At 42.2% G+C, this 27,332-nt stretch overlaps 1 protein-coding gene across 3 annotated transcripts in view; it reads left to right on the top strand.

The window, feature by feature from the left end:
- Positions 1 to 27,013, top strand: part of LOC146525360 (E3 SUMO-protein ligase PIAS1-like) — a 60,018-nt gene extending 33,005 nt beyond the window's left edge. For all 3 annotated transcript variants that reach the window (XM_085155418.1, XM_085155429.1, XM_085155410.1), the window contains exons 3-13: positions 15,370 to 15,454; positions 15,568 to 15,706; positions 15,787 to 15,921; positions 17,137 to 17,242; positions 17,564 to 17,637; positions 17,921 to 18,081; positions 19,020 to 19,156; positions 19,344 to 19,575; positions 20,150 to 20,289; positions 21,715 to 21,755; positions 23,833 to 27,013. In XM_085155418.1, the coding sequence (XP_085011544.1) occupies positions 15,370 to 15,454; positions 15,568 to 15,706; positions 15,787 to 15,921; positions 17,137 to 17,242; positions 17,564 to 17,637; positions 17,921 to 18,081; positions 19,020 to 19,156; positions 19,344 to 19,575; positions 20,150 to 20,289; positions 21,715 to 21,755; positions 23,833 to 24,192 (1,610 nt within the window). In that variant the 3' untranslated portion in view covers positions 24,193 to 27,013. The remainder of the gene's footprint in view (positions 1 to 15,369; positions 15,455 to 15,567; positions 15,707 to 15,786; positions 15,922 to 17,136; positions 17,243 to 17,563; positions 17,638 to 17,920; positions 18,082 to 19,019; positions 19,157 to 19,343; positions 19,576 to 20,149; positions 20,290 to 21,714; positions 21,756 to 23,832) is intronic.
- Positions 27,014 to 27,332: the final 319 nt, after the last annotated feature.

The following is a 27,332-nucleotide window of genomic DNA, read 5'->3' as shown; positions in this document are numbered from 1 at the left end:
ACAGTAGAGTGAAAGGCAGGATTTTTACTCATTTGCTATGTACTTGTTTCTAAAGTTCGAATGAGTCTATTGTCATAACCAGGGTTGAGGTTTTTAGGAAGTTCAGACACAGTTTATATATATTTTTTTACCTGTACATAATAACCATGAGTGAAACCAAGATTAAATTGCACAAAATTGCAATAATGCACTAAAAAATACAGAAAATGATGAGCTAGTTCTTATGGGGAAACCAAACAGGCAAATAGAAGAGTAAACGGGGAAGGAACAGCGCAACAAATGTCTTAAAATAATACCAGAGATATGACCAATTTTGAGTACCACCACAACCTCCTGTGTCCTAGCTGATGTGCTAGAAGCACCACAAATCATGTCCATGTACAAAAATAACCGATAAAAATATTGTCACTATTTATCAAAGTGCCTCGATAAATTTCCCCGATTATGTTTTTCTTCAAACTGCCTCCAGAATATGTGGCAACTGTTTTTTTGTGTTAATATGCAGCAGACTGATTAAATAACTTGCAGATCTCGATTCTTTTTAAGCATTTCTTTAAAAAAAAATGAATTTAGAAAATTGATGCTGCTCTTTCTCTGTCTCCATCTGCGACTGCTCCAACAAAGTCACCTCTTCCACTAGAATTAATTAAACTTGTTGGCTTCCCTTCATTTTTAACAACTTTTGGATGCTTTAAGGCAGCAATTTATTTTTGACTTTCCATGGGATGTGTGCTATTTTCAAATTTAAGTCTTAAGTTTTAGCAGGCAGTGGGGGTCGTTTCGAATTCTTCTGGCTTTCTTTTGAAGTTTAAAACTGGATTTAAGGAATTACGCATTTGCAGCACTCATCTCATCTTATATGGAAGTATATAACACCATAAACGTCATGTTTCTGATGAAGCTTGATTTCAGAAACAGTTTATATGCGTAGCGAGATGGAGACGGTGCTGCCTTACGCTCCATAACTAAATCTCTCTTTGCAAAATCAGTCCAAATGCTAAAAACTCTGCTGCAGTCGAATATGTATCCCTAATAAGATTAAAATATGACATCCGTGGTTCACGCATACGGGAGAGAAACTGGTGAGGAATATGGCAGCCGATCAGCTGCATAACTACGTTCGGCTCTACAGTATCCGAGGAACTGCGGTGCGTGTCGACGTCTTCTCCGATTTCCGGCCTTAACCTGATTTCTTTCACTAACCGGGTTTCTTGTGCGCATGTAAATGTAGTTATTATCACGCTCTCGCCATTCTCTCCCCTCCTTCGGCCTCACTCCTTATCGTTTCACCCGGAGCCCCCACCCTCCCTCCTGTGCAGCTTTGTGCTCTCTGCTGACTCTTGTCAGCGTGGAGAATAAAGGTTGGTTGGCCCACAGTGTAGGCTTGAGAGCCTACTGGTCAACACTGAGGCTTGCACCAGCATCTCCCATCTTACCCCACTGGTTGTGCTCCATCATTGACCGTGCTGCGCGGAGAACTATACATCACAGCTCATTATGGATATCATAGCACATGCATTATACATGATTTAATTACCATATCTTCGGGAAAAAAGGGGATGCAAGCCTATTCCGCGTTTGATGAGGACTTTGTGCATAATGGTTTGTTACATGAGAAGATTGCTGTAGAGGAAAAGCATGTGGAAAAAAATATCTAATAAGGGTTTTTTTTGTGTTTTTTTTTTTTTTTTCTTTTGGATGGCTTCCTTTAGAAATGAGTCAGCCCATGATTATATCTTTGCATACTGAATCCTGAAACCCCCTTTGGAAAACTTGTTTTATTGTTAAGATTATTTTTTATTATCTGTTAGGAGGTCGCTGTCATACTTACCTTCAGTACATTTTCTAAAGTCACGAGGGGAAGGGGGAAAAAAGTCAACCTTCAGCATTGCACACAGTTCAGCAGGACTCCAGGTGCCAGGACATGAATCACGTCTGCATGGTGCCATCTGCCTGTCAATTAAAGTGGCAATAGACAACTCCCCAGAGCTCTCTCCTTCGAGTGAATGCCCGTCCAACATTCCCTCTTTTTCTCCTCCTCATCACCTTCTTTGCTTCCTCCAGCAACAGGACTTTTTTTTTTTTTTTCGTTTTTCTTATAACTCTACTGGCGGAGAGAGTTTCCAGAATCAACCATTTCAGCTACCTACGGAAAGCTACAAATTCTAAGGAAAATTAAATCACTGTTCTCTTCCTGGTTTGATTGTGCAACTGAGCCCCCATTTTCCGGCAAGATTTTTGTGCCCAGCGGCAGTCAGGGTCACACAGTAAAGTGAAACTGATCATTATTCTACAGCCACTGCATTGAGCATTCAACATTTCCTGCAACCCATCACGCCTATCATCATACTGATGAGACCAATTTAAACCGTGGATAATGATGGATAATGAACTCTATACTTAAACAGTTACTTCTTTACCAAAAACAATTCAGCACATTTTGAAGAATGGAAGGGTCTAATACATGTTTACGCAGTTTATTCATTTGCTGTGCAAAAGTCTTGAGGCACCCCTTTTGCTTCTAAGCAACCAGACTTTCTTGTAATTTTTTTTTAAGTGCTGTTGAGTTATAGCGCTTCAGGCTTTCTAGAGGTTTTTCTTTAGACATTGGCTGCTTCTTCACTCATTTTTACTTGGTATATCTCAGCATGGTGTACAGTATGTAAGTCTGCCAAACTGTCAAATTACACAAGAAGTGAACTGAAAATCGGTGGCAGCCGGTCTTATGAAGTGATGAATCCATCAGCCTACCTGACCTCTTCTATCCAAGGAAGAGGTCTGGAGAGAGGTACAACAGTGAGTGTCTATAGCAGGGGTGTTGAACTCCAGGCCTGAAGGGGTTTTAGATGTGTGTTGATCCAACACAGCTGATTTAAATGGCTAATTTACCTCCTCAACATGTCTTGAAGTTCTCCAGAGGCCTGGTAATGAACTAATCATTTGATTCAGGAGTGTTTGCTCAGGGTGAGATCTAAAACCTGCATGACACCGGCCCTTGAGGCCTGGAGTTGGACACCCCTGGTCTATAGCCATCTGTAAAACATGGTGGAGGCTCTGTCCTGGTTTAGGGCTGTCTGTCAGATTTGAATCCACCATGCAGTACCATCTGGAAAGTGTTAGATTGGCAACTGCTTTTGCACAGTACTGTAGTTTTCTTGGTTTTATCTGACTCATCCTGTAAAATGCCTTATCCTCTAACTTTCTGTTAGAGAGGAGCTTTTAGATGCACATACCTACAGTATGTATAGTGGAAATGGAAAAAACAGTTTCTTTGCTTTAAAGTTGTTTATCAGTATCTCCTTTAGTAACGGTAATGGCATTTAGATAACTAGCATTGCTCAGTATGTCATGTTTATGGTGATAGTTGATATTATGCAGCTTTGGAGGCTTTTTAAAAGCCACAAAATGATTGAATGAAGTAACTGTGCATGTTTACAGAGTTTTTAAACATTTCCTACATTCCAGTACCTACATTCATTTTTGTTCCTTCTTCTGTATTTAGATTATCATAATCTTCACATATAACGCAAAGTAGTGTGGCATAAATACAGCCACAGAAAAGTTGATTTGTTCCTGCATTCAGGTTGCAGTGCGCAAGTAAGGGCTGCTCATTGTTTTATTGCTTTTTTCTCCCCTTTATATTGAGTCTCAGTTTGTCAGTAAATGGACTGTGATGTATATGAGAATGCATTTGTATAAAATAAGAGAAAAGCATTTTATATAGTGGAGGTTTTTAAGCATATGGATAGGTATGTCATAGCAGCATTGCTGGTATTTTTAGACTTACTCGCAATGCCGCATTCCTCCAAACCTCTGGGACTGCAGTCATACCTTTTACCTTAGGTGGTAGCAACAATATTTGAGCAATCCCTGCAACAATCACCCAGTAATGCACAGCACCATGTTCACACAGTTCTTGTTTCTTTAGAAACGTCTACTGAAATGTTGAATTTCTGCTTTTTTCTGATAAGTTTCTCCCAAAAATATTTCAGTTTTAGCCTGACACATTAAGTGTTTTTGCCTTTGTTTAGTGTGCTGTTAAGCAGTATATAGCACTACATTGTGACTGTAGCCTTGAGACACTTCTATTTTTCCAGTGCTAAAGTCCTTTTAGTCCTTTCCTTTTTTTCCAATTGCCATATGTGTTCCAAGTATATGGATCCATCTGCTTTGGCGACCCCTTGCGAATAAAGCAGTTTTATGAAATCCCAGTTTTAATTTTGGTAAGAGCTGGTAGGAAGCACCAAGGGAAGACAAGTACTCTATCACAGCGGCTGTTTGATGTGTGGTATTTTATAATTTAGTCACTAACCAAAAAATGAAAAGAAAACATCTGGGTAGTGTACGTCATTAGAGACTCAAATGTCACAACATTTATTTTCATCCACAGATGCATGAATTTTTCACGATCTTGTGTTGACAAGATCTTGTGTTGTTGTAGTGCTGCGTAAAGCCTTCTCCCGCACGTCCCAAAGGTTCTGAGTGATGTTAAGGTTTGGACTCTATCCATGTGTGAAAATGATGTCATGCTTCCTGAACAACACTTTCGCAATTTGATCCTGATGAATCCTGGCATTGTCATCTTGAAATCCGTCTGTGACATTAACATTTACTGATGGAAAGAACCTGGTCATTCAGTATATTCAGGTAGTCAGCTGACCTCATTTTTGGACACATAACTTTGCTGAAGCTAGACGTGACCATTGGAAGCAACCCCAGACCTTAACATTGCCCTCACAGGCTTGTATAGTAGGCACTAGGCATGATGGGTGCATCACTTCATCCGCTTGTCTCTTCTTACCCTGATGCGTCCATCACTCTGCAACAGGGGAAGTCTGTGCTCGTCAGACCACGTGACCTTTTTCCTTGCACTGGAGTCCAAGCTTTCTGCTCCCTTGCAAACTGAATCTTTGTTTTCTGATTAGCTTCACTGATAAGTGGATTTCACGTCACCGCTGTTTAATCCCAGTCCCTTGAGTTCTCTTTGCATTGTGCATGAGAAAATGCTCTTACTTTCAAGATTAACCATGGCTGTGATTTATACTATTTATTATTGTTAATATTAATCTGGGCATCTTTTCCACAATGTGTTTTTTTTTTTTTTTTTTTGTCCTGTCTTCCTCCCCTCAACACCAACCGGTTGTTGCAAATGACCGCCTCTCTACGAGCCTTGTTCTGGGGGAGGTTTCTTCCTGTTAAAAGGGAGGGTTTCTTTTTCCCACTGTCGCCTAGTGCTTGCTCACAGGGGGTCTTCTGATATGATGTGACTTCACCAAATGTTTAAGATGATCATTCTCTCACACATTTCTTCTCCAAGATAGTGGTTCACCACTATCCTTATGGATTTTAATAATCCGTTAACCTTAATCCAGTTTTATTACTATCAGCAATCTTCTGAGTTGATTTCTTTGCTTGATGCTGGTCAATAATTTGTCCTTTCAGAAGGGAATGACATCTTTTCCAAAACCATAGGATGTTTCTTCTAACACAGTTCAAGAAATGAAACGCTGCTCACTGCATCAGTTCCGGGGAAATAACCTGTAGCCAGGTCAAACATATTATTCTCTGCAGTGATTATCCAATTGAAGGCTCTTGTTCGCTTGTTGGCTTCATGTTTTTGTGTTTCACACAGGATTTGTATGTTTCTTGATTGGCTCCCTTTTAATGTCTTAATTAACTGATGGTACTGTTTTAATGTGAAAAACTTCCTTCAAATCAGATGCGTTCATGTCTGTTAAAAGATTTAATTTTGAAACATCAGTAGAAAGTGCTAAAATCTGAATGAAACACTTGATGTCTGCAAATCAGTGCGTTCAGGTTCTCGTCACAGTTATCCGCCCTACTGGAGTGTCCTCGAGCAAGCACATTTAATCGCCACAAATCAAATGTTCCGTACGTCTTGTTTCTGCTAAGCAAATCAAGAACTCTAAGAATCAGTAAAGATACTGTATCACACACACTATCAGCTATATGTGGAAGAATATGGCGGCAATGTTCCAAAACATCCAAGAAGCACGAGCCGACCTCGTCGCCCAGCATCAAAACACAACCGGAGATTTGCCAGCTCGTACTCTGACCTCTGTGTGATCCCGTGCGAAATCTTTATCTCTCTGTAAACAACTCAGACTTCTCACAGCGAACGAACATCAACAAAAGGAGCCTTGGCTGCGCTCGGCTATAAACATGCAGCAGAAAATGGCTTCCATCTCTCAGAGCCTATTAAAGCAGCATTATTTTCCTCTTCTGTCTGAGTTGGTGCATCATCATCTCGACAAACTGCCTGATTAGACAGACCCAACTCATAAGAAACCTAAACATCTGTAGCTTTGCTCTTCTCCTCTTCTTCTTCTTTTTTTAAGCTGGTCTCAGAGAGGAGGAACAGTGTCGTATCTTTGGGTGTCTTTGATTCTATACTAACATGGGCGTGGTGCGTGATGGCAAGAGGCCAAGCTCTGAAAACACAGCAGCACGCGTGCTCCAGTGTGCACGCTGACAAGGATTGCAGGACCAGAAAGAAACTTTAATGCCAGCCTGAGCAGTGCTGTGTGCACTCTGGAATGCTTAAATGAGCCCTGTCAGTATGTAACTTTACAACATGTGGATAATAAAAGGTAATAACTGCAGGGGGGGGGGGCAAGAAACACTTCTGGAAAGTTGTCATTGTGCATGAATGTGAGTGTGACATTTAGAGCCGACCTTTTTGTCGCCGATCGTTCTGGCGTTGTAGTTTGAGTGGCGCTGGAAGGATTTTTGTCTTTGTTCTGTCTGTGAACGCTGCTGCATGTTGTGTTTGTGCACGCACATGTGGCACTGCCTTTGATTCTGTGTGCGCGGTGCGCCCGTGCATGCGGTGCACCAGAGAAAAAGTAGCAAGGCCACTAACAAGTTAATAAACTCCAGCTGGGCTTTGTTGTGCTGAAGAGTGGCTATGAAGCTTGAGCACATTCTCTGATGTTTAGCTCACATTTCTTCTTTTCAAAGCAGAGCCGAACCCAGATTTTACGTTTTCTTGCTGTAAAGAGCCTGGTAATAGTTACACCCCTATTTTTAATGTGAAATATAATTTATTTAATTCACTCTATTTTATCAGCTGCCAATTTTAACACCTTTTTAGACGTTGATTTCAGTTGTTATGAGCCTGCTGAATGGCAGTTATCTCTTGGTATCAATCCCAAGTAGGTGGCCTCCGCTTTCAACTAGTGGGTAGTTTTACCTCATTCTGCCCTTGTGAGTGGAGGTTCACAGGTTAAAACGGCATTAAAAGTGGCTGACGTATAATCGAGCCAGCTCTCAACCACAACAGATGAATTTGCCACCAAAAGCGAGCAAACTCTTGTTTTTACTCAGTCTTTAGCTTTGTTTTGGAACAAAAGGTTAGACGTCGGCACTTCCTTTATTTAACCCACTTTTTACCATGTAAAGAGTGTACATTTGCTAGCTTAGCGCAGCACTTATGAGCAGAGATTATACACGGACAGTAGACGCCTGTGTTGCTCTCTGTTTATCTCTCATTACAATGGATGGTAGAGGCTTACCGAGCCAGCTCGAAGGTAGAGGGGAGTGCGCCTACTGGCAATATGTGTTGTACTGATAACAACTGATAACAGCCATTAAATGGGCTGATAACAGCTAAATCACATGGTTTAAAACAGATGTGGTCACACTGGAACATAAATTTAGTTCAAACATAAATATGTCAGCCGCAAAATGTTTTTTCTTTCTTCACAGTTGTGTGCTTGTCGAAAGGTTTACAGTCGTTTCCTTTTTGGGAAGGCTGGCGTGTGGGAATCCCAACCCAGTCACATCCCCTTTTCACCTCCCTTTAGAGCTCATTAATCAGATAACCTATGTATTTTTAGAGACCAGTGTGTATGTGCATATTCATTGTTGTGGGCACTGTGCACACTCCCACAGTGGCTAAGTAGTTGTTAGTTATTTTGGATCTCCTTTAACCTTTGCTGTTTTTGTCCACCGCATTTACAGTGGGGCAAAAAAGTATTTAGTCAGCCACCGATTGTGCAAGTTCCCCCACTTAAAATGATGACAGAGGTCAGTAATTTGCACCAGAGGTACACTTCAACTGTGAGAAACAGAATGTGAAAAAAAAATCCATGAATTCACATGGTAGGATTTGTAAAGAATTTATTCGTAAATCAGGGTGGAAAATAAGTATTTGGTCACCTCAAACAAGGAAAATCCCTGGCTCTCACAGACCTGTAACGTCTTCTGTAAGAAGCTTTTCTGTCCCCCACTCGTTACCTGTATGAATGGCACCTGTTTGACCTCATCATCTGTATAAAAGACACCTGTCCACAGCCTCAACCAGTCAGACTCCAAACTCCGCCATGGCCAAGACCAAAGAGCTTTCGAAGGACACCAGGAAAAGAATTGTAGACCTGCACCAGACTGGGAAGAGTGAATCTACAATAGGCAAGCAGCTTGGTGTGAAAAAATCAACTGTGGGAGCAATCATCAGAAAATGGAAGACATACAAGACCACTGATAATCTCCCTCGATCTGGGGCTCCACGCAAGATCTCATCCCGTGGGGTCAAAATGATCATGAGAACGGTGAGCAAAGATCCCAGAACCACACGGGGGGACCTGGTGAATGACCTGCAGAGAGCTGGGACCAAAGTAACAAAGGTCACCATCAGTAACACACTACAACGGCAGGGAATCAAATCCCGCAGTGCCAGACGTGTTCCGCTGCTGAAGCCAGTGCATGTCCAGGCCCGTCTGAAGTTTGCCAGAGAGCACATGGATGATACAGCAGAGGATTGGGAGAATGTCATGTGGTCAGATGAAACCAAAGTAGAACTTTTTGGTATAAACTCAACTCGTCGTGTTTGGAGGAAGAAGAATACTGAGTTGCATCCCAAGAACACCATACCTACTGTGAAGCATGGGGGTGGAAACATCATGCTATGGGGCTGTTTTTCTGCCAAGGGGACAGGACGACTGATCCGTGTTAAGGACAGAATGAATGGGGCCAAGTATCGTGAGATTTTGAGCCAAAACCTCCTTTCATCAGTGAGAACTTTGAAGATGAAACGAGGCTGGGTCTTCCAACATGACAATGATCCAAAACACACCGCCCGGGCAACAAAGGAGTGGCTCCGTAAGAAGCATTTGAAAGTCCTGGAGTGGCCTAGCCAGTCTCCAGACCTCAACCCCATAGAAAATCTGTGGCGGGAGTTGAAAGTCCGTGTTGCTCGGCGACAGCCCCAAAACATCACTGCTCTTGAGAAGATCTGCATGGAGGAATGGGCCAAAATACCAGCTACTGTGTGTGCAAACTTGGTAAAGACCTATAGTAAACGTTTGACCTCTGTTATTGCCAACAAAGGTTATGTTACAAAGTATTGAGTTGTATTTTTGTTATTGACCAAATACTTATTTTCCACCCTGATTTACGAATAAATTCTTTACAAATCCTACCATGTGAATTCATGGATTTTTTTTTCACATTCTGTCTCTCACAGTTGAAGTGTACCTCTGGTGCAAATTACTGACCTCTGTCATCATTTTAAGTGGGGGAACTTGCACAATCGGTGGCTGACTAAATACTTTTTTGCCCCACTGTATATTAATAAGTGCACAACAAAATATTAGAGCAAATTCTTAATATAGCCGCTGCAGTTTAGGCTCAGTAGAAACTAGGTCTACAGCTAGGTTAGTGTCATTTCAGCCTCTTCTGTTATTAGGCATGCACAGGGAAAAAATAGAAATACATCTCTGAGTGATTCTATATACTCAGAAAAACTGCAGCTGACTGTATATTTTGGTTCCCGCTTGGTTTATTTCCTCTGTACTGTCAACATCAACCTATTGGAGGTCATTCTCCCATCTGTCACTCCTCCCACCATCTGCCTTAGATACAGTTTACAGTTTAGAAACAGTTTAAAATACAGCGCAGTGCCAGGTACAGCGAGGGTCTCAAACCGCGTACCATGAAGGACAGAGAGTCTGCAGGTTTTTCTACCAAGTTTGCCTTCAGAAGTGCTGAACTGATTTCAAAAGCTCGACATCAAGCACACAGTCCATCACAAACTGCAAAAAATCCTTTAGCCTGTGCTATCTGCAATACCCTTGTTAGACCTAGAAATTTCACCTCAGCTGTCCTCCTCTCTTCTTCTGCATTTACTCAGAATAATCTCCTGCTACTCTGAGACACATGGTTGGAGATTTGTATTAATAGAAGCTTTTATTTATTTATTGTGATTATGCTTGCGCCTCAAAATTAATGTCCCGGTGATTTATTTATGTTTATTAAGCACCATTAGTCAGAAATAAGATTTCATGCTATGCCGGGAACTGTAATTCCAGCTCTTGATCATTGCTCTCTGTTGCTTCTTTCAGTGAGAATAAGTAGAAGCTCAGTTTATAGAAATTCTACTGCATATGATGTAGTCAATTTTATGAGCTTATAACTTTTGCTAAACAGCAGCCTCTGTCGCTTTAAGGGGTAATTAGAGGATGCTGTTGCATGAAATTCTGTTAGGCTCTGAGTCCACTCTGCAAACAAATATAAAATCTCATTTTAAATATAAACCAGCAGTTGTACTGTCCACCCATGTCAAGCCAGCATACACCTAATCTTGCTATCAAGACCAAAAGCATCTGAACCAACAGGCATTAAAGTAAGAGTCTTTGCTCTGTTGAAGTGGAAAATCTTACTCAGTCTAGCATAATTGCATGTAACTTTGACCTGCTGAGTTACAAATAAAGGTTGAGGGTTTTGATTAACCACCAGGTTACATATTGACAGACCCACCATGCCAGCGACTTGCAGTCATGTGAAAAGGAGACTTTTCACTGCAGTCCTTTGAAATCCCAAGTCCACCCTTACTCACTCCATCGGAATTAAGAGGGTCAGTAACTGATCATCAGCAAGTGTGAGCACCTCTATGAAAGCAGATATTTTGGCATTTTACAGTTTATTACGAGTGTACATCCCAGGAACTTCATCTCAAGGTCAGACACTGAGCAGTACAGTACGTCAAAAGCAATTTCAAAGCATGGTAGTGGAAGGGTGATGATTTGGGTTCATTTTAAAGCTACAGGACCACCTGAGCACCTTACAGTCATTGAGTCAAGTCCTCTGTATGCCAAACTGTTTGTCCACTGTCCCAGCTGTCATAGGGGAATCCGTCACATGGCTAACACATTAAGACAACCATTCACACTCACATTCACACCTACAGCCCATTTAGAATCACCAGTTAACATTGTCCATTGCTTCTCTTTGGACTGTGGGAGGAAGCCATAACCCACAGAAATACAGCAGAAAATGCAGACTCTGCACAAAATGCAAACTCGGGACCTTCTTGCTTGCAAAAGCGCTAACCACAGAAGACTGTGCCACTCTAGTATTCTAGTCAAATCTGAAGCCATCTGTTTGACAGCTAAAGCTTGGCTGAAATTGGGTCATGTAACAGGCCAGTGATCTCAAGTACAGCAGAGAACAGAATGGCTGAAAAAGAAAAGAATCAAGGTGTCCAAGTCAAGATCCTCAACCTAGTGCTGAAATGTCGAGGTGGGACCGAAAGCTGTGCATAAACAAATGTTTACATACCTCACTGAACTGAATAGTAAGCCAGAATTCCTCCCCAGTGATGTTAGAGACTGATAAAGTCGCACAGAAAATAATTTCTTTGAAATATTGCTGCTGAAGCTGGTTTTGCAAGCTATTGAATCATTGGTTATATTTAGTTTGTCCCAAGTACTAAACAGACTTCTGTGAAAAGATTTTTCCCACTTACATGTATATTATTAGAATATCTGCCAATAACTGGGCTGCAATCAGAAGTAAAAATATGATTTAAAAAAAGATTGATTTATTTATATCTTTTGCCTTCCTTACATGAGTGATCGCAACAGCAGATATCAGTGGACCAAACTGCTGCATCACCACAGTAACAAATCTCTGAGTTTGTTTTAAGCAGCTGTTTTGCTTCTTATTCTTGTTCTTCTGTAAACAATGAAGCGAAGTCTGCATAGTTTAGTGGGATTTAGCGCCTCCTGGAGGTAGCGTTTTGTACTTTTGGTGAAACTCGGGCTAACCGTTTCCCCCGTTTCCAGTGAGATATTAGATTTTCCTTTATTTTTTGTTAATAAATCAACTGTATTTGTTCTGTGTAACATCCATAGATGTGTTGCTTTTGATTTTCAGTAAAAACAAAGTAAAGAAACCCGGTTGTGGCTAGCGCTAGGCTCATCAGAGCCCTTGACTAAATCAGAGTCCTATCAGCGAGAGTTTGGAATAGTTCTGACAAGTCCTTAGTGGGCAGTTGGATTGTGTGCTGATAACATTACAAACTGTTTTAAATGCATCTCAAACTTCCGCGCTGTGCTATATCTCTATGGTGCAGCTAGCATATGTTGCTAAAGATCTGCATTATCAGGATCATTGGAGTGAACGGAGATGACGCAACTCTTCCATTCATCGGCTCTGGGCTCCATGTGCTGTGTTAATGGTAGTTGCTAGGTTACCAAGGAAACAGGAGAGTGATGAGATATGGCACAACACGTGTCTTGGCAGCAGTGCCCGCTATAATACCAAAAGTTGACCGTTGTAGATTTAAATGAGAAACATGATCTGTGGCAAGAAGACTAAGTTTAGTTTCAAACTGCTACTTTTAATTTTGTGTATAAGCAGGACAGAAATCCCAAGGAAGATTAATGGTAAAGGGCTAATGGGGAGCTTGCATCTGCTTTCAGATATACATATATATATTTTTTGCAACTTTAGAGCAGTTAAAGTTGATGTCAAACACTGTGCTTGGGTAAAAATACAGCCTTGTGTTAGTGAGGGTGAGGAAGACATCAATCAAAGGCCATTTCGACCTCTTTCATATCTCTCCCAACCACTCACTTTGAAACACCAGAAACAAATCCAGCACCAGTGAGAGAGAAAGAGAGGGAGTTATAGAGTGATAGGAAGAGCAAGAGTGAGGGAGTGAGAGAGCTTTTTCTATTTATAACCTGTGTGCCCGGAGAGGAGGGAGATGGTTGTTCGAAAGCACACTCGCGCATGATTTTGTTCCGCAGTGCACAGGCTGCTGCTTAAAACACACAGGAACATACAGCAAACACTGCACATGTCAAACAAATTATATACCACGCTGGTGATGAGACGGGTCATTACTGGGAAATTTAATGGCTGTTTGGTATGCCAAGAGGAGGTACATGATTGGTCCAGTAATCATCCATAGGAACTGTACTGCCATCCCCCCGTCACACACTCACACGCCGTATATGGAAAGCATTTTTGTGTTCTTAAAGCTGGTGTGTGCGTGTGTACAGAGACTCATTTTAACTCACACACTCACAGTTCAGCATTATTTTATGTAGCTAAAGCAACAACTCCTCCTCGCTCCTCACTTACACAACCTGCAGACCAAAACATTCCCACTGAGATTTATCTGTTTCACAACATCCACGCAAAGGGAGTAAAACATCAACAGTGTTTTAACACTGATTATAGTGGTCTGCGTAAGGAAAACTTGTAATGAAGTTTTTTTTTTTAAGAAATTCTTTTTCAGTGGAGATTTTTGCTTTCATTTTTCAGTTTCATTCGAACTAAGAAGTTCATCACCTGTTCTACATCTCAGCTGGAATTTTTTTTTAAATATGTTTTTTTCTTGCTTTTTTTTACCTTTTTGTTCAACTCAACCCAATTTAAAGTGTAGTTTGATTTCATGTGTGTACAGAACACATGAATACAGGTGTAATAGGTTCAGTGATTTATTGAAACATGCAGGTGTGACACGGGAATGCAACATATAGATAAAAACTGACTTTGCACAGTCAGTCAGGGGGCGACTGTGGTTCAGGGGGTTGGGAAGCTCATCTTGTAACCGGAAGGTTGCCAATTCGATCCCCTGCCCCTCCTCGTTGTGTCCTTGGACAAGACACTTCACCTACTGGTGATGGCCAGAGGGGCTTCTGTCAGTCTGCCCCAGGGCAGCTGTGGCTACAACTGTTGCTTGCCAGTGTGTGAATGTGAGAGTGCTTTGAGGGTCTCAAAAAGCGCTATATAAAATGCAATCCATTATTATTCTAACTTTATGGTTCAACACAGCTTTAGGAAGCTGTCTTGTAGTCTTCAGGAATAGTTCTCCAGGCTTCTTGAAGGACATTCAAAGCTCTTCTTTGGATGTTGGCTGCCTTTTTTTCCTGTTCTCTGTTAAGATGATCTTCAATAAAGTCGAGGTCCGGACTCTGGGGAGGCCAATTCATGATCGTTCTTTAAACCAAGTGCAGATGTAACCCACATGTCCCTTGTCAGGTCGTTGCTGAATGTTTGTATTTCTTAACAACAACATTCAGATCAGTTTTCTCAAATATATAGAACGCACTGCACACCATACTGAGAGATGCCATCCACAGAAGCACAACATAAAGAAATGAGACTTTTGCACAGTACTGAATATAATACTTAAATGTCTGTAAATCCCATACCACATTTTTTATGACCCACGGGGCTTTTATCTTGCCAAACGAAAGACTTGAAGGTAGTGTCAAAGGTGAGCTCCCAAAGATGTGAGAGTATAAATATTAGTGCAAACAAGGACCTGAGAAACTGTCACGTTTGGAGTTTCACTACGACCTCTGTGGCTGCTATTTATTGTGTAGTTGCAGTTTAAAACGTAATAACCCTAAAATGATAATTTGCTATTTTTACATTTCCATCTGAAATCATCAAACGAACATGTTCAAACATATTAATGAATTTTTCACAGGGATGATAGAATATATAAACCTTTTTTTAAACCCCTGAACTGCCTCTGGTTCGATGGGATACCCATCCGTGCCAAGATAAACTAACTGTCGGTGTCTGTCTTTCACTTTATGACAGAAGATATTTAAGCAAGTTTTCTGAGAAGCTGAAACATCCTTAAAGTCCAAATGCAAAACAGGGCTCGGTTTGAACCTTCGTGACTCGTAGTTTCATGTTGACCTCCTACACAAATCCAGCTCAAACTTTTCTCAAGCTCGCACCTGTGGGTGGGCCTATAAATAGCACGCGCACATTTTCTCCTTCGTTTTCACCTTAGTGTGAGGTCTGGTTTTGGCGTCCAGGTGTTTCTCAGTTAGTCATTTCATGCGTGCGAGCCCTGCCTGATAATGCAGATGTTTATGAAGGAGAGCCCCTCTGCTACACAGCTGTGCACATATTTCCTCACCTGCTTCATGTATGGGGCATGTTATTTGTTCAGACGTTGTTTTTTATTATATTTATGTCTGAGGGTTAAAAAGTAGATGCATGTAATGTGAGAAAGCAGGCACGATTAATTCAGGTTTATATGTAATGTCCTCAACTATTAAACATGTCCTCTCCCGCTTTCTCTCTGTCTCTCTGCAGCGTCAGACAACAGCCAGCGGTTTCAGGAGACATGTTTCGCCTTCGCTTTAACGCCGCAGCAAGTTCAGCAGATCAGCAGCTCAATGTAAAATTTAACGCCGCTCCGTCAACGCAGGATGCTGAGTTGTTCATGAATAATTCAGAAATGTACAGGGTTTGCGCGGCTGCGCATTGATAAATGTGTTTCTGCTCTCAAAGGGACATCTCGGGGACCAAATGTGACTTCTCAGTTCAGGTTCAGTTGCGGTTTTGCCTGTCGGAGACCAGCTGTCCTCAGGAAGACCATTTCCCCCCCAATCTGTGTGTGAAAGTAAACGGGAAGCCGTGCAACCTGCCGGTGAGAAGCGCTCAGCCATTTAATAAAGAATGTTAGAATGCTGGAAAACGACATTAATGATATTCGCTTCTCATTTCTAGGGTTATCTTCCTCCAACCAAAAACGGTGTCGAGCCCAAGCGGCCCAGCCGCCCAATCAACATTACCTCACTGGTCAGATTGTCCACCACAGTCCCCAATACCATCGTGGTGTCGTGGACCGCTGAGATCGGAAGGGTAGGAGCCAAAGCCTTTTGCAGTGTGTGTGAATAACTGACACTTTAGATGCTTAATGAATGAATTTAAGCATTTGCTGGTTACAGCTGCTCAAATACGAAGGCTTACTTTTTGCTTTTCTCAGCTTTGGTGTCGTTCTGAAGTTGAAAGCAGATATCTGACTTCCTGCAGCTCCCCCACCCTCATCTAAGCCTCTTCCATCAGACAAACACCTAAACAAGCTTAATACAAATAAGACGAAGCTAATTCTGGCTTTACAAAGAAATGACATAGAAATATTATGTGTGAATGTCTTGTGTTCAACTCATTGCACTCTTGCTCCTTTGCTTCCTCTGCAGACTTTTTCACTCCTTATGCTTCCAAGCACTTGAATCACAATATAGTCTTTTTTATTTTTAGTAACACAACATAAGGGACTAGAGACAAGTTAAGGTTTGACTTTTTTTTAATGGCATCATAATCATTAAAAAAATTAAATAAATTCTATTGTGTGCTCTATCCAGATACAACACAGTTAATTAATCTGGTGTTTGAGCTGATCTGTGGGTGTTATTAATGTGAATTGTCTGTCTTAAATAGAGGTCCTGAAAATCTGCATTAATCTTGATTAATGTATGTCCCCATTTATGCAACGAGGCGCTGCCGCATGCCTCAGTGTATGATCACATCACACGGTGTTCTTAACTTACTGTGTTCACATAGATGACAGACAAAAAAAAAAGAAGAAGCAGAGAAGAGCCTATTTGAAAAAAGACTTAAAGAATACTTTGATTATATAAAGAGGCTTTCAAATTGGTGCGAAGCCCAGGAAGGGGCACAGTGTTCCCTTTTTACAGCCAAACGTAAGAGAAAACCAAAATTGGATAAAAACTACAACTTCAGGGGAAGATTTCCCTTTAAAATACATGGATTCAGAGGCGTTTGATGAAGGATTTCAGGATAAACGCGTCATAAATGTGATTAAGAAAATTCTGTCTTTATATTTGCTGGCTTTTATCGAGGTGGGTGGAGCTCGACGTTCCGCAGACGGACAGTAGAGGGCGGTAACGGAAAGGTCTGAGAACAGAAGAGCTTGCTGACTGTTGCACAACTTACATTAGTGTCACAGCAGATGGATCGATTTCACTGAGACTGTGGAGGCAAACATTGAAAGTTATACTGAGTAACATGTTCAAGGACGTGCTGTCTCTGTCGTGTCTTCCCGTGTGTTCACAGAGTTACTCGATGGCGGTGTACTTGGTGAAGCAGCAGTCGTCCACAGTGCTGTTACAGAGACTGCGAGCTAAAGGCATCAGAAACCCAGACCACTCCAGAGCACTCAGTAAGGACCTCTTTTTAAGAGAAGCACCCATCCAGTGTATGAGCTAATGCTGTTCTTCTGTTTCCACTGTAATTTAATGTATCAAAGGCTGAATTTGTGGTGTGGGACAGGGCAAAAAGCTTTAAGACTGAACTCATATTTTGAAATGTTTTCATCCAGTCAGATGGGAGCTGTCTGTATATTTCTTGCATGCCGTTTTGCAAGTTGCATAAAAAGATTTAGGTGCAGTCAGGCAGTGATTCAGGAGGCTCATCTGGTAGGAGAAGTCAGGACTTTGGTTCTGACACTCACACGTGTTTGTCCTTCTCCTCTACCCTGCAGTAAAAGAGAAGCTAACAGCCGACCCAGACAGCGAAATAGCCACAACCAGCCTTCGAGTGTCGCTCCTCTGCCCGGTAAACATGCTCCCTGCTCCTCACGAATTTAAGGCCCTTTTTCGAGGTTCAGTCATGCCCAAACACGTTGCTCCATTCTTTACTTTTCTTTTTCCTCTCATTTTACTTTGTATGTGACTCGACATGCCCTCGTACATAACTTATGTATGTGAACATGAACCACCTGTCTTATTGTCTTCTCGGCCCCTATCCTGTTTTGCTATATGGGTTTGTTGTGTTTGTGACATTTGTGTGTCACTTATACTTCCTTCGTGGCCTGACTACGTATGTGCTCACTGCGCAGCTGGGGAAGATGCGGCTGATGATCCCGTGCCGGGCGCTGACATGTTCCCACCTGCAGTGCTTCGACGCCACACTTTACATCCAGATGAATGAGAAGAAGCCCACCTGGGTGTGTCCCGTCTGCGACAAGAAGGCGCCGTACGAGCATCTCATCATTGATGGGTAGGTTGCTGTGGCCTGCCGGTGACCTTTGATCAAATAGTGCCAAGAGTGGTCCTCTTCTAATTACCTCGGTTGTAACAAATGCTTCTTTCAGTTATTTTTGCCTTTCTATCAGCTCAAAGCAGCCCGGCCGTTCTCCTCTGACCGCTGACATCAATGGGTTGTTTTTGCAGAGAGAACTGGATATTGGATTTTTTCTCTCCTTGTTTTTTTCAGGCAATTTTCTGTAAACTTTAGAGATGATTAGAGGAAAATCCCAGCAGACCAGCAGTTTGTGAAACGCTCAGACCAGCCTGTCTGACACTAAGAGCAATGCCACTTTTCTTCCTGATTCTGATGCATCGTTTTGAAATTCAGCAGATCGTCTTGTCCCTGCCTACATTCCTAAAATCCACTGAGTTGGTCCCATGTGATTGGCCAATTAGATAAGTGTGTTAACAATCAGTTGAACAGGTGTACCTAATAAAGTGGCTGGTCAGTGTACGTGCCATACTATTTTTTTGCAGCAAAAAACAGCCTTTATGTTTAAAGTCCCAGAACACTGTAACAATTTACCTCTTCTCTCCTTTTCTTGTTGTTGTTTGTTTTTTGTTGCTCTGTGGAGCGTTGTATTGTTTTCTTTATTTACTCTGTTACTCAATGTTTGCTATGTGGTTGTTCTTCATATATATATATATATATATATATATATATATATATATGATGGGATACAAATAAAATGATACAGCATAAGGGATTTACTCTAATAAATGTAGTTTTATCTTAGGGTTTTATGTAGGGTTTATCTTCCAAACACTTGCTCAATATAAAAGAGCCTTTTGTGGAATGATTTTTAGAGAGAAACTGTTTTGTTGTCGTCTTTGCTTTTTTATGTAATGTAAAGTGGATGGGAAGTCTTTTTCTCTTGGTTGCTGTATGACATGTATGTTTGTTCTCAGGCTTTTTGTGGAGATCCTCAATAGCTGCACGGACTGTGATGAGATCCAGTTTAAGGAGGATGGCAGCTGGGCCCCCATGAGGTCTAAGAAGGAAGTGCAGGAGGTGTCCTCTGCTTCCTATAACAATGGGTTGGATGGTGAGATGAGGGATAAACAAGGAGGGAGGGAAGGGGAATGCTAGCCTGAAAGCCTGCCTTTAGTGATCCCAGCTTTAATTAGGCGAGGCATCTGTTGGGAGAAGTTGTGGTTTTTTTAACTGTTCAGTCTCTGAAAATCAAAAACATTTGCACAAACAAAAACTGATACATCACCGTCGCTCTACAGGCTCATGCCGGACCGCCGCAGGCTCAGATCAGCGGAGCTCCTCGGCGTCTAGCCACGGAGGCAGCGACAGCAGCAACGGCAAGAAAGTGGAAGTGATCGACTTGACACTGGACAGCTCCTCAGACGACGAAGGACCGGATTCGCCTCCGCCGCCGCCCCCAACGCTGCCTCCTCCTATCAAAAGAGCGTGCCCTTCGATGTCCCCGACCTCGCCACCTGTCATCAACAAAGGGTGAGGCGATCACACACCCTAGATGCTGATTTAATCTCCGCAGGCAGGTTGAATTTGATTAAATGTGAAATTGATGCTCGTTTTAGCCGCACGCGTGGGCAGTTTTGTCTCTCTGCTTAAATGATTCATGAGCACAGCATCTTCTTGACTTTGCACGTCGGCGCTCGCAGTCGGTGCCCGAGCGTGTCGACGAAACATTTGCGTCTGATGACCCGATTGACTTTCAATAAGTTGCCTCGCTTGCCTTTTTTGCAAACAGGAATCAAAGTTCAGCCAATCACAGTTTGTCGCAAAATTTCAAAACAGCCGACAAACAGACCCAGCTTTGTAGCTTTAGTATGGCTATGAAATTTAAACAGCTGCCTTTTCTACCAATCCAAAATTCATTAGGTGCATCTGCTGCTCCCATTTCTCTTTAATGAATCCTGTGAGTGTTACTTTTCTAATTGAAGGTGACAGGACGGCCCTGTGGTTTATCCCAGTACACGTGACACATCATAAAAGCCTTATTAGAAGTTACATGGCTTCTTTAATTCTTCATCTCTTCATCTTCTTCCTCTGTGTTTGCCTTTAGCGTGTTGAACCTGCATCATCAGGCCTCTCCTGTCAGCCGTACCCCCAGCATGCCCGGGATAGACACCAGCTACATCCCTCCTGTCCCCCCTCTCATTCAGGACTATAGGCCCTACTACCACACCCCCAATGACCTTTCAGGTAATGACACACATACAGGATGCTTTGCAAGTATTCATGAATGCATGTGCATTAGTAAAGATACTGTTGTGTACAGTGCATTTATGTAAACCTAACTATATCATTCACAGTGTGTAGCCAAATTTTGTTCAAATTGTCCTAACTTTATTTAAAATTCTGCCAAAGAGCCACACTGTTCTAACATATCAAAAGTATTGTGCAAAAGTCTTGAGTCACCTCTCATTTCTTCCTGTTTATCTTCCAGTGAGCCACACTTTGTTGTCATTTTTCAAAGTGCTCTTGAGCAACAGTTCTCCAGGCTTTCTGAAGGTCTTTGGCTCATCGTGGCTCATTCAGTAGAAGTAATAATTAATAATAAATGCTCCTAACTCAAGAGAAGAAGCAGTGTTGGGTTTACACATAACAGACAATTTAGCAACACATTTTAAATTCTATCTTTAGCACTTTGTTAGTAGTAGCCTGACACAAAAGTTTGCCATTTTCATACTTTCTTTAGTTGAATCAGATGAAAAATGCCAGAGCTAACACAGGTATAAAACAGTATTTTTTTTGCTCTAACACAGTGATTCCTAAAGAGCTATTAGTTAACTGATCTCAGTGTAGTGTGCAGTGTGTCCTTAAAAACACTGAAGAAACTGGATAAGTGGAGGACAAAAGAAGAAGTGATAAGACCAAAAAATGGCTGGCTTAAAAACCAAACAAACTGTAGCCTCACTTTGATTAATGCAGAAAAGACATTGATTCATTATGCAATAACATGTGGAAAGTGTCTCATTTACAACAACTTCATGCTGAAAATGATCCCAAACATTACAAATGCATTAAAAGGACAAACTTTCATACTATGGATGGATGTTCGGAGAGTAACTTGGGTCAACCTGTCTTGCCCAGTTATATTTGGCATGCAGACTGGAGCAGCCAGGGATCCAACCACCAACAGAATAGTAGATAACCTGCTCTACTTCCTGAGCTACAGCCACCCCAAAGCTTACAGCAGCTGGTGCTCCCAGACGGTCTTCCATCCAAGTGCTAACCGTCCCCTACCCTGCTTAGCTTCTGACTTCAGCCGAGACTGGGCATGCTCAGGGTGCTATGGTCGTAAACTCTAACAATAACAGCACTGTATTTCCATGTATGATTGCAGGTGTTTCAATATATTGTTGTGCCTATTTCCTATTTTTCTGGCAAGGAGGTGGCTCGAGACTTTTGCACAGTAAATTCTGAAAGAAAACACAATGGAAAAGGCAAAAAGCTTAAAATTGCAACTGAACTTTACTCTTTAACTTTTAATGAATCGACCTTGCCTATTTCACAGATTTGTGCCTCTCTGTGCGTCTGACTTCTCTTAACTTAAAAAAAAAAACATACAATATGTATTTGCATTTGTGATATTCATCACTGACTCTTTCTCTACTTTATTTCCAGAGTTGAATTTTTTCTCTTTTCTTCAAGGGGACAATCATCCGGTACGTACAGCAGTGTTTGATATTGTGTAAACGTTGCTGAATTTTGCAGCTGAAACACTTTGTTGTTTTCAGTAAAATCCTGGAAGCCTGTGAGAACAAAATGTTCAAAACGTGCTTATGAAAAAAAGAAAGCACAAGCTTTGTTTTTAGCCCTCCTCAGAAACAAGCTGCCCTCTTTGTGTTATTTCCCATAAAATGTGTCTGTTACCGAGTGTTCTTATTTCTTCTGCCTCTGGGCTGTAGTCTGTACTGGTTATTTAAGGAGAGATGAAGGTTTGCCAAATGAGAGTGTCTTGCATAGCTTCAGTAGTGCAATATCCAGCTGTTATCTGCATCTGGGATTTCTTCTGCCAGTGAGGATGAATAGGATGCCATATGTGTCTAAAATAGTATTAAAATTCAACAGCAACTGCACATCAAGAGTCAGTATTGCTTTGCATGAATCCACAGACTTCACAGTGAGGAGTTTTTGTTGGAGAGCAGTTTCGTTGCTTCCTGAAAGTTTTAAATACACCTGGACACCACTGCAGGATGTTCGGTGTTCACATATTTTTGTGATTAAGGGAAAAACACCTTTTAAATAAACTACTGAACTCTCATTATTCTGTTGTTTGATGCTATCATTTAATTAGAACAATTTGAAACCAGGAAGTACAGAGTTGTGACCAACTTGTCGGGCGATAGTTGATTCTTTTAGTTTATCTGGATTTTTTCCCACGGCTTCATCGCACTGTTAATGCTCTGAGGACTCGTGCCTTGATTATACTCTTTTGCAGACATGGACACAGACAGCTGGCAGCACCACGGATGAGTAGGCATTTGTGTTGTTACTTATTTGAAGTCTGCCACCTGGGGGCAATATTTTTTTTGTCCCCATAAACACAGGTTTAGACTAGGCTTCTGTGCTCCAGTGGTCACCTGTAATGACTTACAGGCGTAGGTCAGTTTTACACATTCTTCACAACTTCATGTATTCATACCTGTGACAGCGACTGTACATGCAGTATAATACGTGAGATTTGAGTTAAAGAGTTTTTGGAGAGCTCGCCGTATGTGGCCCCTCCCGCTGTTCTGGGTCATTGTAGAAAACATGACCGCAGCTTATGGGTATGAAGAATGAGCTCCTTAACCCTGCATTCTCTTCGAAGACCACCAGATGGCGATATCTGTTTTTCCAGACTTTGGGTCATGTAGAAGTCTGAAGGGAAACTTCTTTCTGTCTTCTTGACTCTCTTGCTGAGTTTATGGGCTCAGTCAATCATTTTGGGTCATATTCAGTCTATTTATCTGCCTATCAGCACTTTGGTCAGTGGTTGCTGTTTTTAAAGTGCTTTATAAATAAAGTTGGCTTGGCTATTTTTTGATTCCTGGTCATTGTGTTCTACAATGGAACAAGTCATGACTTCAGAAACAGTAGATGACTATTTCCACCTTTCACACTCTCTGTGGTTCAGGTAAAAATCGCTTCCTGTTTAATGGGAGTTCTATTTCCCCACTCTCGCTAAACCATCGTTTATATGGGATATCTCTGTCCCATATGAACAAAGACTTAGGTATACCTAAGTCTTATCTTACCATACGGGTATTACCTTACCTTGCAAAGAACCTTGAGATAGATGACTGTTGTTGTGAAGTGAAACTAACAGGATCACACTATACACACTTTAGTAAAATGGAACGCCATCCATCTATTGTCTTCTGCTGATCCGGGGCTGGGTCACGGAGCCAGGAGCCTCCCTCTAAACCTCCTCCAGCTTATCTGAGGAAACAGCAAGGCCAGCGGAGGCCTGCCAAGAGATGGAATGCAGAACAGCTCACCTGCCTGAAATGCACAATGATTGTCTGTTAGAGTCCTGTCTGTTTGTCTGGGATAGTTTAGTAATCTCTTATGTTTCTCTTATGTCCTCGCTGTTTGAATGTAGTGAATGTAGTGAATGAGAAACATAAAAGCAGGATATGCAGATGGGTGAATGATATTTGAACTACTCTCAGACTTAAACTGACCCACATCTGGGTCTTTCAGGACTTTGTGCCTCACTAACACCCCCTCCCTGCTTCTGTTTCTGCCTCCTTTCAGCATTACAACATGGTTATGGCAGCAGCGGCGGCTGCCTCGGCCTCAGAAGACCACGAGCTGCTTCTCAACCGCTTCATGCCCTACACCACCTCCTCCGCCTCCCACCTGTTCCTCGACCAATCGGCCGCCTCCTCTGCGCCTTCGCTGACAGTGCCGACCAACGGGGCGAGCAATTCAGGCAGCACCAGCAGCCTGGTCTCGTCCAGCAGCCTCCGTGACACTCATTCGACACACTCGTCCTCACATTCGAGCTCACACTCCTCACACACGCATCCCGGGGTGGTGGCCAGCCGGAGCAGCACTGAAGCAGCGGTGGCGGCTATTTACGGCGGGATACCCGATGTTATATCGTTGGACTGACCCTGGATGAGTGGAGACGACGGCGCGGGCACAGCTGGAATCCAGTAACAAAACCCGATCACAAACTCAACTGCGAGGGGTGACTTTTAAGAAACTAGACTGTGCCCCCCCCCCCCTCCCCCTCCCCCCGAGTCATCAAACTCTGAACGTTCGAGGAGCCGTGACGACGAGTCGGTCTCAAGAAGACCACTAATAATATGAGCGGACAACTGACCCGAGTCCAGTCCCAAGTCATCGCTTAAAGGTGTGGACATTGTGTTGGTGTGCTGACTTCAGATCAGAAACCTGTCCAGCATGTGAACCCACGTTACTGCTATACTGGTACCAACCCGGCACAACGAGCAAAGATGCTACCTGAGCAAAAACACAAAGGAGGGGGGGGAAAAATCTCTTGTTTTCTTTTTTTTAAAAAATAAAAACAAAGGAGCGGCACCGTGTACAGAGAACAGAATCTATTTTCCTCTTTTACTTTTGTATGTTAAATCGGGACAATTTCAGTCTAGAGAGCTGCTTCAGTCGCTGTTTGTAAGTGGAGGACTGAGTCGGATTTTATTTTTTTGTGTGTTCTCACACAAACACGAGCTCATTCATATGCCTGTTACCATGTGGTTTGCTCTCTTTTAGCTATACGCCGTTTCCAGATGTCGGATTTGCATTTCTTCGATCTAAACTTCACTTCTCTCTGCGTGCTGTTCTCTTTTTCTCACGTTCAAATTCACGGCATTTTGTGTCTCTCTCCGACAACGGGAGCTTTTCAGACGCTGAATATACAGTTTATTCATGTGCTAATAATTTTATTATGCTTTTAAGTTATGTATGATATTTAAGCCTTTAGAAATATAAATATATAGAGATATATATATATGAATATATATGCATTCCCTTTGACCTTCAGGTTGATGCTGTGGGGAGTGTGGAATTAGCCATTTCCATTTTATTTTAATGTTTTTCATTTCCTCTCCTCAATTCCCGCCTCCTTTTAGAGACTCTACCTGCAGACAGCATTTAGAAGTGAAACTATTTATACCTGCCAGTTTAGACGTTTTCGATGGAACAGTTTCAGTTGTTTATGCCCCCCCAAAAAACAACAAAAAAACACACACATGGTACCTGAATATGATCAAAATAATCAAGAGGGTAGTTTGATCTGTGCGTCACAGTCTTTTCAGTCTGCTGTCCTTACTTTAAGCCACTTAATCCTCTGCCTACCGTGTCTCGTCTTCTCTGTTGATGATGAAGGTCAAATTGGTGATGTAGCAGCGCTAGGCCTTTTTAAAGATACAGGCGTCCATAGCACGTGACCAAGCTTAAAGTTGTGCCTGTTTTTTTTTTGGGGGGGGGGTTGTTCTTGTTTTTTGATCAGATTAATGTCTTAAAAGCTTACCCACAACCCCTGGCCCACTTTCCTTTTAAAGCATCTTCTGAAGATCGGACCTGTGACTAATATCATCTCAGGAGTTTTCTTTGGGAAAAGCAGATAATAGTGGGACACTGTTGAAGAAGGCAATCTCAGCTTGTCCCTTTTTAGACCGGGTACGGAGCCAGATGGTTTAAAAATACATTGCCTGTCTGCTTCTTAAATGAAAAAAAACCTCTGCGATGTTCAGAGGGTGACGTGGAAGTGTCAGGGCAGCGCAGCGGTTTTAGGACGTCGTTAACGTTCAGCTTAAAAAAGTGAAAGGTTTGCAGTTTTAAGACTGGACACGCTTGCGCTTTCTGCTCCCCTCAGGTTATTAACACATCCATGTTGCAGAGATCCTCTGTAATCTGGTCACATTACTGGTGACACCGTTAATCCCGGTGCCCGTGCAGCACACCCCACCTCCCCCTTACTCTGTGTCCTTGAAACTTTCCCAGAGTCCCCTGTTATCCGTCTCTCTTAGACGCTCTTCTTCCAGAGGTTGGACACGGGCAGTTCCCGTCAGAGCCTAATTATCCCCGCCACCGTGAGATAATCGCTTCTGACAGCACAACCCATCACATTAGATCCTCTGCCCCGTCCCTCCACTCTCAACAAACCAGATACACCCCACACCCCGCCTTCCCTGTCTCGCCCTTTGTCTCTCTCTCTTGGCATTTGTAAATCTTTTCCCAGGTCTTCTCGTGGGAACCCGCCCCCCACCTCTCAGAATGACTCAGTCATTTGCCAGAACAAGTCTCGTCTGTGTCGTCTATGTCGTGCAGTATTTTATTTATTTTGTATTCATATTTCTGTACATTATATTTTTACATAATGTTTGAATTCCATGACTGAGAGTGTGTGAGTCTCTGGGAACTGATGCTATATGACTTTATTTAATGTGCATTTTACTTCTTTTTTTCCCCTGCCAGCATCACAACTTCTCAGAAAGGTGTTGTGTAGTCACTCATAAATGGAAATGACGGGTGCGTGCGCGTGTGTGTGTGTGTGTGTGTGTGTGTTTTCTCTGGAGCTGACTTGGGTAATATTTACAATAAGGGCACAAAACACATGCGTTATTATTACGCGCTTGATTTAATGCGCTTCGGGTTCCTGCTGCTTACCGTTAAGAAATGACCGAGTCGTGAGCACCCGATGGGTTGTCAGTAAACAGTTTAATGAAGAGTTGCTGTAGATATTCGTTGAAATATTGCTTGATTCTGTCAGGAATTTAAAAGTTTTTCTATTCAAGTGGCGGTCACGTGCAGGTTTGCTGCTTTGGCCAGGCGGAAGCAAAACCTTTCAGAGCCTTTAGTGTCAAAAGATTTAAAGCCTTTCGCCGTGTTCCCACAGCTGCCGTTAAGCTTTAGCTCATCTCAGTGAAACATTAATCCCCCTTCAATAACAACAAGAAACTATAATTTTTAAAAAAAGAAGAAAAAGATTCAAATTGACAACAGAGGTAAGATCACCCCAACCGCAGCAGATCAGCTGATTTCAAAGCCAGGCCCAGTCACCTGAAGCATCTGCAAGCCGCTTTGCAACCCACCTTAATCTCAGCTCCATCTTTAACACCTCGTCTGACGTAATCTCACATCTCCAGTTCTCCATCTATGTGTAAGCAAGGAAGGTCTCAACATAGAGCCACAGCAGCAAAGATAAATGATTGCAGGAATAAAAATCTAAAATTATATTTTGGATTTAGTGATCCTCGCTTAAACAGCTGTTTAAGTTTAACCAC

Source organism: Neolamprologus multifasciatus, chromosome 1 (assembly GCF_963576455.1).
Source record: "Neolamprologus multifasciatus chromosome 1, fNeoMul1.2, whole genome shotgun sequence".
NCBI lineage: Eukaryota > Metazoa > Chordata > Actinopteri > Cichliformes > Cichlidae > Neolamprologus > Neolamprologus multifasciatus.
Note: the sequence above shows the minus strand (reverse complement) of the source record. Positions and strands in the feature narration are given on the sequence as shown.